We start from the raw sequence: 19,805 nt of genomic DNA on the forward strand, positions 1-19,805 counted from the left end.
ACTATAATATTTGTACTTTTTTAGTCTATTGATACTCAAGTAGCCTAAGGATGAAAATCGAATAGAGGCTGTCTGTGAGTCCCCTGGTTTCCAATCAAACCCTCTAAGATATTTTCCCAGTTTTGACAAGTGATAAAATGAATATCAGCTGCAACCCAAACTGTCATGTCAACACATTTTTATTTTACGTATAGTATACTCGATTCAATATGTTCATGAACACATTTTTAATGTAATTATATATTTTATAATGTTATCATATAATAAAATCTTTAGAACTCAAGTCAGAGGCATGGCCACACTTAAAACTAGTAATTTATTTTTTATGATATTATATATTTAAAAATAAATAGTTTCCATGCGTTTAAAGTCTGTTAAAAACATTCAAAAAATAACAAAATCTATGAAAATGGTGTCTGCTGCTAAATATACTCGTGCTGAAAGGGAGCTCAAACCTGCAAAGCCATATGGTATAGGAGCCTTGGGTTTAAAATATATAATAAATATTTATAAATTATTTTCCTCTAAATTCATCCATTAATTTATAATTATTAGTTATCTATTTTGGACTATAATATAGTAATCATATCCTACGAAAACCATTAGCATATATTAAACCTTTAATACATTGATAAATAATAACAAGCATTACCTGCAATTTTTATTTACAATTTGATTATATAATTAATATATTATAGATAAGATTTAAAAATATTTATTTTCATTTCTGTAAAAAAGCTAGATTGTTTCTTTTAAAAAGGAATATTGTCTAAAATATCATTTTAATAGTAAACAAACCTGTGACATAACCAATTTTTTTCTGAGGGAGGTGTATGGTTATGAATTATTATGGACTACTTGCTCAAACTTATTTGGCAAGGCCCCTCATATAAAAGATTATCATTAGATATTATTGATTTTCTTGTGAGTAATTTTATTTTGATTTATGAATTATGTAATATCTATATTATCTCCTTAATGTTAGCTGGACAATTGGAAACCATTTTAGATGATTAATAACTACTTTTATTATAGAATACATTCAGCCATTCTCAGTTTTTGAAAATTCTTCTTTTATAAAAATGATCAAAAGTAGCTCATCAAAAAAATATAATTTGTCAATAGACAGTGGTTGATAGATTTCCCAAAGATGGGAAAAAGAAAAGAAAGAAATCATAAAATGACTTATAGATCAGCGCTAATATGCACAGCATTGTTGGAATGGCTATCACCAGTATAGATAACATTTTAATTAGTATAATAAATGTCCAAATTATTTAAGAAGAAATATTATTTTTTTTAGTTCACACATAGAAGTGTCACTGTACACTACATAAACCCAACAAGTTTGAAAAACCTGTAAAAGAATGTCTGAGATAAAATTAAAGATCTTTACAAGATATAACAAAGGATTATTGCATACAAAATAAAATTTCAAAGACCATTACAATTAATGCCAAAATTTTATAAAAGCATTTGGATATTATATTTTTTATGAGTATAAACATAATATATGATTACTTATTTATTAGAGAATTTTCAAGCCAAAATACTAGTGGAATAGATGATCTGGAAGATGAAGAACCTGTTGTACAAATACAAATCTATATACTCCTGCTTAAGATTTTGTAATATCAGAATGATATAATGTACCAAATCATCAATGTTGTGCTAGTCATACATTGAATGTTGTTGCCACTGTTTACGTTAATATAACCACCCAGTGTAAAAAAAATATCAGAAGGTTAAACTTAATTATGATATTTTATTCATTAGGTATATTGCACAACTTTAAGCAAATGTTAAAATATTTTGGATTAGACAAAGCAAATCTACAATTTCTTCTGAAATTATTTTACAAAATATAGGTCTTTTTTTTATATGTCTTGATATGACCCAATGGAACTCGACATTTAATCCATAGCAATTGATGTCAGAAATTTAAATCATACAAATTACACGAGTTACATGATCAAACATTCCCCAGATTTATGTCTAATGAATGTGAATTTATTCTTGAATATTTTTTAGCAATACAATTTATATTTATCATCTAATATAATACCTAATTGCTTTTACAAAATTTTGAATTTTTATTTATGCAATAATTCATTGCTATATCTTATAAAGACCTTGATATTTCATCATTTGTATGGCTACCAGCCATTTTTTTACAGGCCAATGCTACATTTTTTCTTTCCAAACTTGTAGGGTCTATGTAATGTGAAATGACTCCTATGTATAACCTGAAAATTAACATTTTTAAAACCGCTAAATAATTTGTTTTTAATTATTATACAAATTTAAAATGCTATATATTATTGGCGATAGGCATTTTAGCAACCTCTAAGATTTTTTATAATTTTTTTTCTTTTCCCCATCTTTGAGAAATTCAACCACTGTTTGTCAGTAAATTATATTTTTTTCGAGGAGCTAATGTTGTGACCATATTTATAAAAGAAGAATTTCCAACAATTGAGAATGGCTGAATGTCATTTATAATAAAGTAGTTATTAAATTAAATAAAATGGTTTGGTTTATATTATGAGATTTCTTGACAAAAATATCAGTGGTTGATGAGGAACCTAGTCCAATATTTTCTGTATTAGATTTTATTTTATTTTATTCTTTCCTTTTTATATTTACATTTTAAAAAAATTTATGTTTTCTCAAAATAAAAATCACAATTGTAAATATTTAATTGGTATTTATTTTATACCCTTAAGAGTTTTACAATGTTGCAAGTTTAGGTAATTCAAACTGAAATTTGAGTGTTTTTTGGTAGACAAGGCGAACATTTTATTATCAGAGATCCATTTGCTTTATTTTGAGATTATATTTTAAAATATGCTTTATAAATTGGCCATGGTAAAACAATGTCTAAATTTACTGATGATTTAAAAATAAAATTAACCAATTCCATTGAAAATAAAAATCGCAGATTCCTTAAGTTGGATTATAATATCAAGATTTGTCTGATTTATTAATAAACTTGGACATAATATTTAGTGAATTTATATATTTTTTTTATTATATTAGTCTTACTATTTTTATATATATTTTTTAAATTATATATATGCTCATATAAAATGACATAAATTTTGCATTCAAGTATTCTAATTTCAGATGCAGATATTTCTAAAATAGAATATAGATATCGATACTTTGAATTGTATCTAACTACATGACTGATACCACATTTTTATCTAGATACTTTAACAGCTCTGATATTTCGTAAATTTTGGTTCTTCAACCTGTTTGATATATAGTTTAAGTAAGTAAAAATAAATTGCCATCATGCGTAGGAATATTATAGAAGTACTTAATATGTGAGCTAATATATGATACTTGATTAGTAATTACTAATTTATCGATCAGTTTTTTTACAAGTCAATAAATAAAAACATGGTATAAGTGAAATAAAAATAACGAAACTCGTTAAGCTAATTATCGGATTTTTAACTGCGATTCAAAAATTGATTACATGTTAATACATTAAAGCTTCCTATTATTATTCAAAATATCTTTGATTATTAAAATTTTTGCTTATATTTCAATTCGTCTAGCAAGTAGTATTTTAAAAAAATTATTAGCAAAATCTAAAATTACTATAACATATCAAGATTCAAGATAGAACGAAATCTGGAAGCATTAAAGGAATATTAATATGATGTATTTATCACATCCTTTATTAATTATTTCAAAATATATATATAATTTTTTTATAAACAATAGATGACTATCTTTATATATCTCCTTTTGTCAATAATTTAAATATGTTTAATATATCAATAAGTAAATAATCAATCATTTTAAGTATCGCAAAGTAGTTTAAACGATGATATAAACTGAATTTTCAAAAATTAAATATAAATATAAATCGAAGATATTTTTGTTTACCGTAAGACAAACTTTAAAACTAAATTAATATTATAAAATAAAACTTAAAATAAATATATATAACATTCCCTCCTTTGTTCTATTCAAGTGGAGGTCTTCTAAGTTAAGCTTTTCGATTGTTGTCCATCTTGTTGTTTATCGCCATCATCAACTTGTCATCATAATCTCGTTTGATTGTTTTCGTTATCATTTGATTATGGAAATACTTATCTTTATTATTTTAAATTTCGATTTAAGCCGATTTTTAAAAACGGCTAACTCAATATTTTATTCAGAAAAATATTATAGTCAAATCTCAAGGCTTAGTCAATATTTTCTGGTTAAAATATTGAGTTAGCCATTTTTAAAAAGGGGTCCAAATAGAGTCGTTTAACAACACTAGCGAGTAGAATAATTGCAACAAGAATAAATTGGAATAATTGATATGATAAGGTATTAGGAATAAAATTAAGAATATAGAATAATATCCACAGTATTTGAAGTGTGAAAAATCATAATTCATTGTTATAGATCAAACTTTAAACTTATTTTTATAAAAAAATTGTTTAGTTTATGCACTTTTAATGAAATGTAGTATTTTTTTAAATACTTTATATACTGAAAATTTTTCAATGTCTCGTCTACAAACATGATGTAATCTTTGAACCGTTTAGGTTTGTTTACTGTTCTCACCGGTCTCGGTGTCGGCGTAGTCACACTGGCTTTTCCCCCTTTGAAGAAAATTTTAGTATATAAGTCTTCCTGTTCAACATTGACGTTGCTCGTGTTTTTAAAGCTGACCTTTTCTTTATTTGATACAGATGCCGTCTTATGTGGTCTTCATTTAAAGGACCATTAACTTTTTACCATATTTCTCCCCCAAAGTTAATGGTCTTATTTGGAGAAATCGTGGTGTTGACTTTATTATCATTATCATTAATAAGTATAAGCGTCAAAAAAACCCATTTAGTCCTAGTCGCATAAGTGAATATCAATTTACTAGGCGGGATGCCCGTGATTATATTAGGTATTTTTCTGTTTATAAATAAAAACTTCTCTAACGCTATATCTACCTTTGTATTCTTTTTTTTCATGTTACGTTTCATACTCAACTTGAACGTTCTAACCATCCTTTCCACCCCATTGCTGACGTTAAAACATGCTATATGCTATGGTCATACAAAATTTCTCAAACAATTTGCTGGTAAAGGAGGGAATTGTTTATAATAATAATATTACATATAGAAATCAAAACAACTTACAATATAGACAAAACATGAATCAACAATACTACAATAAATTTACTAATTAAAATAACAGGAATTATACACAAAATGATAGCAAGATAAACCAGAATTAGAAAGTGACAAAAGTGACGACATAAAAAGATTACGATTTGCTAAACAGAAGTATAAATAGCTTGGAAGAAGATCTTAATTACAAGGAGAATAGAGTATACAAAATGGCACTTAAACTTAATTTAGCTACGACAGTGCAAGTAGATACTAGCACAAGCATAAAGAAATAATACATCAAATTAACATGTTGTTCTGAACTTGATAAAGGTTCTTGGCATTTCACACATTAACGTAAACTATGAAAGCACAATAAAAAACTTGGAAGCCTACATTGTGGAGATTACAAAAATCGCATTGCTTGATAGGGAATGGCATAATGCGTTTAATGGTATTTTACAGAAAGTAGTAAGGAACGTTGATAATAACTATAATGATAAACCATTGCAACTATTGAAATATGAGAAAATGGCAGCAGAAACTTCGCGTGATAAACATATTTCGGAAGTCATGGACAATACAAGGAGAGGCGACATAATAAAAAATTGAACTCATATTTAAAGAATTCGAAAAAATAGAAAATGAATCAGGTATAGTCAAAGATTGCCTTTTCAAATCAAATCAAATAGCTATTCCAAAAAACCTAAAAAAAACAATACTACAAGATTTACATGCTGGACATTTGGGAGCATGTAAAGCTAAAGCACTGGTAAAGGATTAGATATGGTGGCCTGGAATGAACGCAGAATGAATGTCAAAAATTGCGAATTATGCAGCATCTGGGCAGATAATCCGAAAGCCATACAGCATTTATGGGTCCAACGTCACAACATTTCGAGAATACATATCGACTACGCAGGTCCATTCTATCAAAGGTATTGGTTAATAATAATGAATGTTACAGCAAATAAAAATATTTAGAAAAATACGTAATAAATAATACATTTCATTAATAGTGCAAAAACTATTAAAACATTTTAAAAAGAAAATTTAATGTTAGTTTGATCTATAACAATGAATTATGATTTATCATAGTTGTGGATATTATTCTATGTTCTTAATTTTATTCCTAATACCGTTATTTATATCTTATCATACCATATCAATTATTCCAATTTATTCTTATTCCAATTATTCTACACGATATAAATTTAAAATAATAATGATAACTATTACCATGATCAAATGATAACGAAAACAATTAAACGAGATGATGATGGCGATAAACAACAAGATGGGTAAACAGGACAACAATCGAAAACTGAATTTAGCAAACCTCCTACCTACTTGAATAAAACAAAGGAGTGAATGTTATATATATTTATTTTAAGTTTCATTTTAATGATATTTATTTTAGTTTTAATGTCTTACGCCAAACAAAAATATTGACACGATTTATATTTATATTTAGTTTTTGCTTAACTAAAATTCAGTTTATATCATCGTTTAGGCCCGGCCCGTACACGACCCGAGTTCGGCCCGGCCCGAATTATATTTAAAATAATCGGGTTCGGGCCGGGCCTAATATTTTTAAAAAAAATTCTACCGGGTCGGGTCGGACCATGGAATTATTTTTAAATATATCTAAATTTATCAATTTTTTATGTAAAATAAAAATATTTGATTTTATTTATTGAAACGAAACGACATATAACATATCTCTTTTATTTTGAGTAATTATAAAAATTAATTTCTATATTTAAATAAATTCAAGCCGGGCCGGGTCGGTAAATTTTTAAAAAAATTTCAGGTTAGGGTCGGGCCTGCAAATTTTTATAAATAAATTTCGGGCCGGTCCGGCAAAACTTTTTTAAAGAAATTTCGGGCTGGGCTAGAAAAATTACGCCCGATGCAGATCACTAGTTTAAATTACTTTGCGGAAAAATGATTAATCATTTACTAATTGATTTATTAAAACATATTTAAATTGATTTGATAAAGGATGTGTTGAATACCTAAATCTCCAATTACACCAATTTTCTCTATATAACAATTAATTATAAAAAAATCTACTTTTTCGCATAATTTAAATTCTGAGACTCGATGTCCCTGGTTGTACCTTTGATACCTTTATTAATTTAATATTGGTCGTATAAAAAGGTAGTCGAATAGATTATGGATGGAGATGAAATTGAAACGATTATTTTTACTCTCTAGCGCTAATATTGAAGGATGTTACAATTGAAAATAGATAAAGTAAACGCCTATCCTATAAGAATTATAGCTTTCTTGGAACCGTCCTGTTTTTTAATCTTTTTAAAATTAGCATTGTTTCAGAGAATTTTAGGAATTATCGCACACTTTTTTTAATTAGAAGAATAAATTTCAGAGATAATTTATAGAGAATTAGGAAATATAGGTGGGGGTTTAACAATTTAATAGAAATGGGAGCAAATTTTCTTAGATATCAATATTAAAGCAGTATGAAAACGAAAATTTTACCTAATCATATTTTCCAAGGGATTAATAGGGGGGGGGGGAGGTGGTACGCCACTGAAGCAAAAGATAGAAAAAAATTAAAAAGAATCGAAGAACAATAAGTCCTTAAAAAAGCAATGTAAAATTTTCAACAGGCCTGGCCATAAGATGGCCATCATGAGGAAATTTTAATTTTTCACCCCACCTTAACTAGCCTTTCTTAACATAATGAATAATATATTTAATTTACACATTTATTAAGATATATATATATAACAAATAATGTGATTAGCAAGAAAACAGGATATATAAAAGCTAGAGCTAACATTTCGTTTTTGACTTAACTAAACCTACAATTTTTTTACTAAAATCGAAATGTGTGGGTTGTAAGGTGTGTGATTTAAAATAATGACCCTGTATCATAGTTATCTCTTATCACTTCAAGGAAAATATTTATTAAGGTATGTGGCATATTTTTTTAGATGAGGGGTTCAAAATAATATGCGTATGATGTAGATGATTTTGAAATCGTCTTAATAGTTAATCTTCTTAAGAGCAAATAACTTGGTAACCAAAAATAACCACAAAATTTTTTTAAAACTTTTTTGAAATTTTTGGTTTAAAATTTTATTTCTCTAATCTATAATAAATTGTCAGGAATAATACTCTTCTTGAATTGCTTTCATCAGTACTTTTACGGAAATCGAAAGAATCTACCGTTAAATCTTTAAATTGTATTATTTATTTATTTTGTTTATTATAACTCAAAGCCTTTTACGAAAGTATGCAAGGTGACTCGGCCAAGAAATCAACTGAAACCGTATCAAGCCTCCCCACGGGCAAAAAGCATTTGATAATCGCCCTCTCTTCCGATAGAGGCCTATGTGGGGCTGTTCATTCCTCCATTTGCAAAATGATCCGTCATGATTTATACGAGGAAATCGAAAAAAAATCTCCCGATACCGAAACAAAGCTAGTTATAGTGGGAGATAAAGCCAAGGGCATATTGCAAAGGTTAAAGGTTTTTATTTAACCCTTTCTGGCGCGAAAGAAAGCTGCTGATAATTTTTTTATTTTTGTTATAACGTAAAAGTTTATTTTTTAAAATTTCCAAAAATATTTTTAAAATCATATGGATACCATATACTCTTAGCCATATCAGGAGGCGTACTAATTTAAAAAAAGAATATTAAATAGAACATGGATTGATATCTTATTTATTTAGTTTTACTTCTAATCATCTAGATTCATAATTTTATAGCCTTAAAAACATCAGAGACCCGCACAGGTATCATTTGCACAGTCCGGCCCATATTTTTTAAAAATATATTCTTTATTTTTAATTTTTGTAATAATGGCAATTTAAAATATGATTTAAATATACGGCCCGGCCCGGGTATAAAAATTTTTTTTTAGGCCCATGCCTCTGAAAAACAAAAATTTTTATCCTTTTTATTTTTTTAACATTGATAAATTAAAAAAATAATAAAGGCCATATGAATTTAATTCCTGTTTCAAATATAACTAATATATAATCTGTGTAGTAAATAAAAATGTTTAAAAATATATTTAATTTTAATATTTATCCTGTTTCAAATATAACTAATACATAATCTGTGTAGTAAATAAAAATGTTTAAAAATATATTTAATTTTAATATTTAGTGGTTTCAATGAAGATGATCTTTTTAAAATTTAAAATTTTGAAGTAGATAGGAACCTTTGGAGGAAAAAGTAGAGAAATAGAAGAAACAAAATCCTAAGATTCTCAATTTGATAAAAAAATTAATTATAAGATGAAGTTCAAATTAGTAATTTTGACTTGGTTTTAAGAAAAACGATGTTCAAGATATCATTTACAGCGTGAAAACTATTTTTTAAAAAATGTCTTAATCCTAAAATTAAAATAATTTAATTTATAAAATAAGTTTTACTGTGCAACCGGTATCAGGTCATTACTATTCGTTTAGGATTAACTGTTCATTTCGTTCTTGGACGTCGATATTTTTTAAAGTCAAAATATTAAAAATCTCCCTATAAAATCAAATGTTAGTAGTAAAAGTGCTCATTAGCTTAAATTATAGCTTATATATATTGATTCAAATTAGACAGTCCTTTTGATTTTTAAAAAATTTGTAAAAAATTTTTTTAATTTTTTTTATAAAGATTGTTCGCCAAACACATTCTGCTAACCTTTAGCAATGTTGGGAAAACCTCTGCCACATTTGCTGACGCATCTTTTATAGTTCAAAATTTATTGGAATCCGGATATGAATTCGACACTTGCAACATGTACTATAATGTGTTCAAGTAAGCTTGATTTAGTGTGAAATATTTTTATTTCTTAAAAAACATTTAAATTATTATGAAATTTTGAAGGGAATAATAGGTAAGAAAAATATGTAAATATGTTAAGAGAAAGTTTTTTTTTAAAAAAAAGAGTATATACTTACCTAGTTCTAATTCATTATGTCATATTATGTATAATCATCATGTATGGCCTGTAAAATCATGTTTATTAAATTAATTTTTTCAAAATGGGAACTCGACATGGCTGCATAATAATTTAAAAAGGGGATTAAAACATTTTTATTTCTATATTGCCATTTATTATAAGCATTTAATCGAATTTTAATGAATTAACACATTCTTAAAGTTCTTATACGGTCATATAAATGCCTGTTATATATGTTTTTGAGTGATTGAAATGTACTAACATGTTTTGTGAATAAACCCTTAAATGCATTATTGGTTATGAGGATGGGATTTGAAAATAATTCGCTACAACTTTTTGCAAGAAGGCAGAATGAATTATCCTTAGATAACGGTTAGATCTTGGGTGGTATGGCGTTTACTTAAAATGGGATAGTATAATAGTTATTAGACATTCCTTACGGATATAATTTTTGAAATACCATAGGGGTCACCCAGGATTGAAGAACATTAAGTCAATACTCCGGGTTTTGCCAAATTGATACTGCGATGAGGAGAACTATGTTAATCAGTGTCTAGGATGTCAAACAACTCAATCAGGGATTGGAGAAATGCAGCTACACTCTTAGGGATATTCCAGAAAATTCTTACAAGTGGATACCTATCATTTTTGTAGGACCTGTTAATTCATTTTATTGGTTAGTAGGGGTGGATTCATTTTCCAAATGAATAGAAGTTGGGTTGTTTAAATCAACGACAGCTGAATATTTAATTAAAATTTTAAATAGTTTGTTTGCAGGATTTGGAACTCCTAGAAAGCTGGTTTATGACATACAATTGATTTGGATTTTATTAATTTCTGCAAACAAGAAAATATTGAACTGACCATGTAATGCCAACCATCCAAAATCTAAGGGCATGCTGAACTCACGCTAAAAGAAAATATTACTTATCAAGAGAGACCATAAATGAGCCAAAAAAAGTATTATAAGTAATCTTGCCAGGTTAGGAAGGAATTTATAATTTAGATTAGTTTAGAATGTTATAAACCTAATAAAAGAGATAGAAGAGTGTACAAGAAAAGGCGAGAGTACCGTTATAGAAATACAAGGCAACGCGAATTCCAAATAGGACTACCGATTTGGATAAGAAATGGCAGAAATCCTAGATAAAGAGAAGGGTTCATTGTAAAGATGAATGAATTTTATTCTTACGAGGCAGAATTTTGGTCTAGAATCATATGGAAACATGCTGACCACCAATTACGATGAAGGGTGGGGGGAAATTGTAGGTCCAGAAAAGGAAACAGGAGAGGGTTACATAGTACCCGAATGAGATATAATCAACTGTCGAAATGGAAAGATCACTGACTGAACATATTCGGCAAAGGCCGAACCTCAATAATATATTCTTACCTTTCTGGAATCTATCATAGCGCCTGCGTCATCCGACCAAACGCCTGATTGAAGAATTATAATTTTAAAATCTTTAAAAATTATTTGTAATTAATTATGGGGATATAAAGTTTTGTTCAGATTTAATGGAAAACATTTCCATATTTTTTAATTTGTTTGTAAATAAAATTATTTAACATGTAATTTTTGGAAGAATATGACTTAACAAATGAAATGGAATTTTGATGTCTATGGATTCAAATATTTTTAACTCACTCTTTAATATGGTTATTCAAGACTAAAACAGATAAGATTTATATTTCTTTATAATAATATTTATTAAATTACTATTACAATATCGGAAAGGGTAAGTTCCACTTATTTAGTTAAACTACAACTGGGTACAAGGTTTGTTGGTATCCTTGAGAAAAAAAATCGACACAATTTTATGAAGGGTGGGCCTTCATAAAATTCACGTTCGCTCATTTTGGGCAGGTCTATGACCAACGTGCTAGATAAGATAAGATCAGAATATATAAATATGTTATTTTAACAATTTTTTGCAAGTCATAATTTTATTTTCAAATAAATTAAAAAATATGGAAATTTCCATCAAATCTTGTCAACACTGTATTTAATGTTTGATTGACATATTCAATACTATGTACTAACTATTGTTTTGCGAATAAAACCGTAAATGCATTAAAGGCATTTTCCCATACAAATATTTATAAAATTAAATATACTTATCTTTTTTAAATACCATAATTGTTGCATTCAATAAATATCAACCAGGTTTTAGTCTTCTTCGATTGTATGCAGATCAACTTTCACTATTTGATATTTATATTTTCCTCTTTCCCACTTTTAATAATAATTCGCCTAGATAAATAACTCTGGCAAGCTATTTTTTAAATAATTATACTTCCAAAATTGAGTAAAAGGCGTCCATTGGGTATGATAGATGATATTTCTATTTCCAAAATGGCTAGTAGTATTTCATATTTATCTAAGATTTTTTTGAAAAACGGAGAATAACAATTTCAGCCAATAGTCATGTCAACTAACGGCAATTTTTCACAGTCTACATATATTTTTTAAAAACTTTATCAGTTTTATCATTTTTTAAAAAAATTATACCAATATCAATATTGTTTAAATAAAAATTTACCAAAAAAAAGTTAGAGAATATCTTTAGATTATAGTTTATTAAAGCAAAAATATGTATTGTGTTTTATATAAATATATTTTAGTTTTATGCCTTACGTATGATTTAAATTATTTTAGTTTTGTTTATAACTTGAGTTAAATTTAATTTTAAACGAAGAGCATTTTATTTTTGTTTTGCTTAACTTGATGATTGATTAGTATCAATTAACAAATATATAGCTAATTTTTTTGTAATAGGACATTCATTTTTTATAATCATTTTTTGAGACTTTGATGATGTAAATTATATGATATACTTTCACCCACTTCTCATATGCTATTATCAAGTTAATGAATAAATATACAGAAAACAATCTCTTCCCAAATTATTAGCAAGTTTAAAACTTTAATAAAATCGTAACTAAAATTTTTGAAACTTTCAAAATTGTCTAGAAAAAATGTTTTGGACCTCTTTTTATTTTTGGATAAAAAAAAACATACTTTTATCATTAAAGTTTTTTAATTTATTATATATTTTTATTTTTAAATATTGGAAAGCCATGCAAGAAAATAGAAAATAAATTTATAGAGTTGTTTTGTATGTGAAATACGATCAAGCTCATCACTATTTAATGAGATGACAGATTTTTGAATCATATTTTTTATAAGACAACCATCGAAAATCGTTGTTCACAACAATCTCTTTATTTAATTTTAGATCAGTTGTTTCCTACAAATCTACCAAAACCAATTTATTGAGCGTAGATGCCGTTGCCAACAGCCCCATAATTCACTCCTACGATGATTTAGATGGCCTAACCCTCAAAGACCACCAACAAGCCCAGTTAGCTAGCTGCCTCTATTATGCTATGAAGGAAAACGCTGTTAGTGAGCAGAGCAGTAGGATGACGGCTATGGATAACGCTTCCAAAAATGCGGGTAATAATATGTATTGTAGGAGGAAAAAGAATGCAAAAAATTAAAAGGGAAGTCAAAGGAAAGAGTGAGAAATCTAGGGAGAGCTCGATTATTAAATTGTTGATCTTGATATTATTCTATTTAGGAAATTGAATATTTTGGGAAAGCGTTTTAACTAGCGATGGGGAAAAAAACCATAATATATTGCAAATTTTTCATTATTAAAATCATTTTATAATTTCCTCCTTTTGTTAAATTGTACTTGTTTTTTACTGTCCGCCATCCCACACTTATGTTTTATATCCCGATTAACCCTAATGGGCAAAAAGATGGATATTAATGGTGAATTCCACGACAAATTAACAAAAAAACACCATTTTAACCCGACCTATTCAGATTTTTTAGTCTCCAACTCCACACAGGGGCGGTTGAAAAAATGGGGCATCTGGGGAAAAATGGACTCCCTTTAATTTTAGATATCTTTAGTTATAATTAAGCTAAAAGCGCCATTTAAATTATTTTGTAAAACCCGTAGCATTTAAAGTTATATAGTATTAAATTTTAAATGTCAAAAACCAGATATAAAAAAGCGAAAATGATCATAAAATCAAATCGGATTTTTTTATATATGGATATTTGGTAAATTAGTAAATGAATATTCAAGTTAGGCCGAGCTCAAGTTTAGGATATGGCATTTTAATCATTATTCTATTGCAAATATTCTGTATAAATATTTTATATTAATCAATAATTGTAATATAAATCATGTATATTTAAGAAAGTTTTTTAAGATCTCTGGGGAGGTTTTTGGGGGGGGGGCGTTGATTAATTTATTTGATGAAATAAATATATCTCTCATAAAAATAACTATAAAATAGAAATCAATTTATGGTATAATTTTATAAAATTTAATTTATAAAAAATTTAACATTTATATATTGTAAATTGAATAATTTTCACAATATGAATATTATTTATCTTTAATTTAATTTTCCCACAAACGTATGAAACTTGTATTCCTTGAATGGGGTTTGGTATTGGGAGAAATAATTTTTTCATATCCATCATCCATATACGAATTAATTGCAATATTTGCTCTACAAAAATTAAATAAATCTAAGATGCTTAATATTTGATTCTCATATGGATGCTGAAGGCTAGCTCTTTCCGCTAACTATTTAGTAATGTTTGCCCTGGACTATTGCGAAATGTCATTCCGCTTTGATTACAAAATCGTTTATGATAGTTTAGATTATAACTTTTGGCTAGTTCTTTCCGCTAACCTTTTGGTAATTACTGCACTATCAGAAAAAAAAACTTTTTTTAAAATTTTGATTTAAAAAAACCGGACTATTGACTTTTAGATCCCCATTCCTAAATTAAAAAATTTGGTCTTAAATATGCAATTTTTTAAATTTTATTTTTATATTAATATGAGTTTCTTTATAATAAATATATAATTCTTTAAGAGTGATGAGCTTTTCTTCAATTGACACTTTTCTCCTTTATGCTTTATTGATATAAAATGGGGTTTATCAGGTAGTGTACGACTGTCGAAATTATAAAAGTTCCAATAACATCTATAATACAATCTAAAAAACTCTCAATTTATAATATTTGGATTGCATAAAGCACCCATTTCCTTAATCAATTTTTTTGCGATCCTAGCCATGAATTCAGTCAGAAAATTGTTTTTAGAGTCCGAATTTGGTAAAGCTTTCATAATTGTTTTTTATTTCGAGAATGTGTTTTTTTCAATTCTTTATTTCAAATTCATCGTTAATATTATAATTATCTCTCTAAAGAAGTTTTCAAAACATCTTTCCTATTTTTTTCCTCAATTTTCAATTTAAAAAAAAATAGAGTATCTTTTTTTCCTTACTCGTTTCTTCATATTTGATGTCTCGCCCATCAATGGCAATGAATCATTTAGATGTTCAAGAGAAGCATTGAATGTTTAAAGAAATGTGATACTGGTTGAAGCATGTATTTAGGACAGATATTGCAAATTTTATCGTTAATTATATTGATTTATTTTGGTTAATCATCTAAGGAAGTTTATTTCCTAGGTTTCAAACTCTATGGTTATCCAAATTAAATAGATTGTAATCTATACTTTATATAAAAAAATCAGAATTTTGGGAACGAAGTAAATATATTACATAAATTAACAATAGACCCCCCCACCCCCTCCACACTTTTTCCAATCTTTCATTCAAATTTATATAATAATAAAATATTTTAAAGCTCCTAAATATTTTACAACTAATGATTTATTAAGAATTTTTACTATTGACTAATGAAAAAATGCCACATCTCTTTAACCTGAGCTCGGTCTGATTTGAAATTTTGCATTATTAATTAATCCTATTGTTATAAATATAAAAATTTGAGAGATAAAAAAATACTGATTTGATTTTTTGATCACTTTCGGTTTTTGACATTTAAATGATGCCTCTAGATTATTGATATCTATAATTAAAAGAAACGTATTTTGCCAAAACAAAATTTTATTTTTTTCTTAGTTGTTAAATATATGCAAACTAGTAAAAGTTTTAAATAAATCTGAGGTGGGCGGATTGAAACTCATGTTGAATTGTCATGGAATTCAACATATATGAATTAGCAATTTTAATAAAGAGGAGCGTTGCCCTGATTGCGCCTCCATCTTTTTAAATTTTTTAAACACCTTAACTAATGATTTTATAAATAAAAACATATAATTTTATCTTTTATTGGATTAGTTCATGTTTTAAATTTAAATAAAATATAATGATTAAGAATTTATTTAATTTTAATATTTAGTTCCATATAAATGCTCTTCTCATTATACTTAAATTTAATATTTTATAAGTGGTATCAAATTAAGATCATAACGGTGGGAATAATATTGAGGAAAGAATGAAAATGGCTATACTAACTAAAAAACCTTTTTATGTCAAAAATTACAATTATAAAGTATCGTAAATTATTTGTCAAAAAATATTTACTACAAATTTGAGATGATCCATCTATTTAATTTTTCTTTTATTTTGTGTGGAATCGGTGATATAAAACCTTTTCATAGTTTAAATTGAATTGTTAATCCAAAATTCGCTTGATCTGATTAGAATACACTACTCAATTTTTTAGTTTTATGGGTTATTTGCATAAGGGATTTAGACTGTTAACTTAAATTTATTTCCAATATATATGCAGTCATTTTCCATCATAGGCTTAATGGCCAATCCGTCCCCGACTTATAATAGTTTGACTATATTTATTTCTATTTTTTTAAGGTGATATGATATCTAGATTGACTATGACCTTCAACAGGACACGACAAGCTGTCATTACTCGGGAATTGATAGAGATAATCTCTGGGGCTGCTGCAGTCTAAAGAATGAAATCATTGGTTATTGTAATTGATTTAAATTTGTGTGGAAAATTATTATATTTCGTTGACTTTTTTAAAAATATTCGCATCATATAATTTTATGCATTTATCTTTTTTATTGATAAAAATATATTTAATTAAATAGTAAATGATTTATTGATTTCACAAATTTTTTTAAAGGATTTATTTTGCCAATACTGATATTTATACTGTAATAAGTAGCTGGGTTTACAAATAAGTACAATGTTCCATGACGAGTCTCTTCTGCGTAATATAAAGAACTTGAGAGATTGAAACATTCCTGATTACACTGAATATTATGGATATATGCAGATGGGAATTAGTTGGAAAGAAATGGTGTATTATAAGAAATTTTGGGAATGGGTTAGAGTTGGAAATCTGTTGAATACAGGAAAAGGTTTTTTTTTGTGACTTATTGGTACGAAGGTAGGTGACCTGTTATGTTAATGTTGAGCAGTCGGCGACTAAGGATAAAGAAGGGATACTAAGGATGATAGGAATAAATTTTAATCTCACAACGAGAATTCAAGGGCAATCTTAAAACAAAAACTAGATCTTATTAGATTTTATATATGTTAGAATTATTCAAAGTCGTGACTTTATAAAAAAATCGTTTTACCAATATTAAAAGCAGGGACGAGAACCCTCCTTTTAAAAAAATGGGTTCGGGTTTGGGTTCAGTGAAAAATCTCTGAACCTGGTTCGGGTTCAGGGTTCGGAGACCAGAAAAATAATGACTTATTAAAATTAGTTAAAATATAACAAGAAACATAATTTAAAAAAAAAAAATTTTTTTTAATTAGTATCACCATAAAAATAATTTATCATCATAATTATAATACTACAATACAATTTAAAAAATTACTAAATATAACAAAAATGATCAAAAAATATGTTTTTTAAAATTATTATATAAATTTATTAAAATTAAAAAATAAAGCTTTGAACCCTACATTTTAAAAAAGGTTTTGGGTTCAGCGAAATATTGAGGGTTTGGGTTATCGTCCCTAATTAAAAGTAAATTATAATAAAAAAATGAGACTATAATATTACTTAAATTAAGCATTTACAATTTTGTCATTTAGATTTACTTATGAAGCCTCGGAATTAGATCATCTATCCTCACTTTTTGTAATTTTACAGAGCAATTAAAAATTTAATTTTTATTATTTTCTATATTATGGTATAACCTTATATTAGCTCTAAATTTAACTTATTTTATAAATATTTCGAATTTTTTTAATATAAATTAGTATAATAAAAAAAATGATATATGTAAAAAAAAGTCATTTTTAACAAAAAGTAGATATGGAATAATTTAATTTGCAGACGACGATATAATGTTTTGAATATTCCTTAATTCATATAAAATATATTTAATTAGTATTATTAGGCTTGTATATAAAAAATTTAATCCTAAGATATACGAAATATGTAAATTTTCAAAAAAAACAAACTTCAGCTTTCCTTACCTAGTAAAATTTTAGTTAAGGCTTGCCAGTATTGCCAAGCCATTTTAAATTTCCGCGTCATCATAAACTATGTGCCAAGATATTAGGGTTGGCAAATAATAAGTTAATTTGATTTAAATCAATAATTTAAATAAAATTCTATTTACTATTTGATCAAAATTCTTAATATAAGGAAAGACAAAGATTTAGATTATTTTAGAATCAAGTAATTTTTGTATGAAAAATAGGTTAATGATGCTTACTACCTTAAGGTACTACCTATCAAATTTGAATTTTGTTTATTTTTCATTTGGATAGCTACCAAATATATTTGAAAAATAGTGATTTTTGGAAAGCCTCTATGGCCTAGTAGGCAAGAGCTTGGCTTACTTATCCCATGGTCCCGTGTTCGAATCCCGGGAATGGTCATGTTTTTTTCTTAGTCTAACTTGGTGGTTCCATCCTTGGGGGGATAATATATAGGAGGCCGGACTCGACCAAGTGATTCCGTATTAATATATTAAATAATAAGGGTCTTATTACATTTTAATAAATTTTGGTCGGTATTTAGCAAATTAGGTTGGTATTTAGAATATTTCCATACATTCACTTGGTAGTAAGCATCATTAACCGAAAAATACTAATAGATAAAGAAAATATTTTATTTATTTTGTATTTCATTGTCTTGATTTTTGACATAATTGTATAATTCTAATCTCAATGTAGCGAGAAATTATTCAATATTCTAAAAAAAATAATTAGTTTGTTATTCAAGGCTGTGAACTCTCATTCTAAAAAAGGTTCTTCGGAGCTGTTCGAATTCAGGGTTTGCATTCCAAAATATTAGGGACATAAAATTTAGTAAAAATAACAGAAAATGAGTTTTTAAAAATTTATTTTACATAAATATAAATTTATAATTATAATAAGAATAATACAAATAAAATATTCTATTTGTTTTTTAAATTTTACAAGAAAATTATCATATCTTTCAAAATCTAGATGCTAAAATTAAAATCGATTTTGTATACCTAACTTTGATAGTGCATTGCAACTTTTCATATACCCGATATTGGTATTAAAAGAAAACTAATCTACCTAAACGATGTTTGTACATATCTACGAATTTTTATTGACAGTCAGCATTTTATTTGACAAAATATCAAATTAGCTATTGACATGTCATATATTTTTCAATAATTTCCTTACCACAAATTCTGAAGCATTAACATTTTACTTATAAAGAAATATTATACTAAGGTTAAAAAAAGTTATGATGTAAGATGTTTTTTAATTTAAATCTGTAACTTCTCTTTAGTGTTTGTTTTAAATCGCGATTTAAATGTAAAAACGATTTAATTGATTTTTTTAAAATATTTATGGGATAGGCGATTTTATTAAAATTTTATATATTATAAATCTGTTGATACTAGTTTTTAATTAAGATTTTCTAAATCAGTGCTAGGCTGAAA

General features: G+C 26.6%; 1 protein-coding gene across 2 annotated transcripts; it reads left to right on the plus strand.

Annotated features, from left to right (window-relative positions):
- Positions 1 to 152: 152 nt before the first annotated feature.
- Positions 153 to 16,945, plus strand: LOC135925288 (ATP synthase subunit gamma, mitochondrial-like). Of its 2 annotated transcripts, none has more exons than XM_065460531.1 (7): positions 153 to 232; positions 277 to 311; positions 354 to 470; positions 8,363 to 8,606; positions 9,758 to 9,901; positions 13,286 to 13,506; positions 16,764 to 16,945. In XM_065460531.1, the coding sequence occupies exons 1-7, from the start codon at positions 210 to 212 to the stop codon at positions 16,862 to 16,864; spliced, it is 885 nt and encodes a 294-aa protein (XP_065316603.1). In that variant the 5' UTR covers positions 153 to 209; the 3' UTR covers positions 16,865 to 16,945. The 2 variants fall into 2 exon arrangements, with proteins under 2 accessions (XP_065316603.1, XP_065316602.1); XM_065460530.1 differs by having other exon boundaries at positions 154 to 232; positions 354 to 485.
- The last annotated feature ends 2,860 nt before the right edge of the window (positions 16,946 to 19,805 follow it).

Source organism: Gordionus sp. m RMFG-2023, chromosome 2 (genome assembly GCF_954871325.1).
Source record: "Gordionus sp. m RMFG-2023 chromosome 2, tfGorSpeb1-WG-v2, whole genome shotgun sequence".
Lineage (NCBI taxonomy): Eukaryota > Metazoa > Nematomorpha > Gordioida > Chordodea > Parachordodidae > Gordionus > Gordionus sp. m RMFG-2023.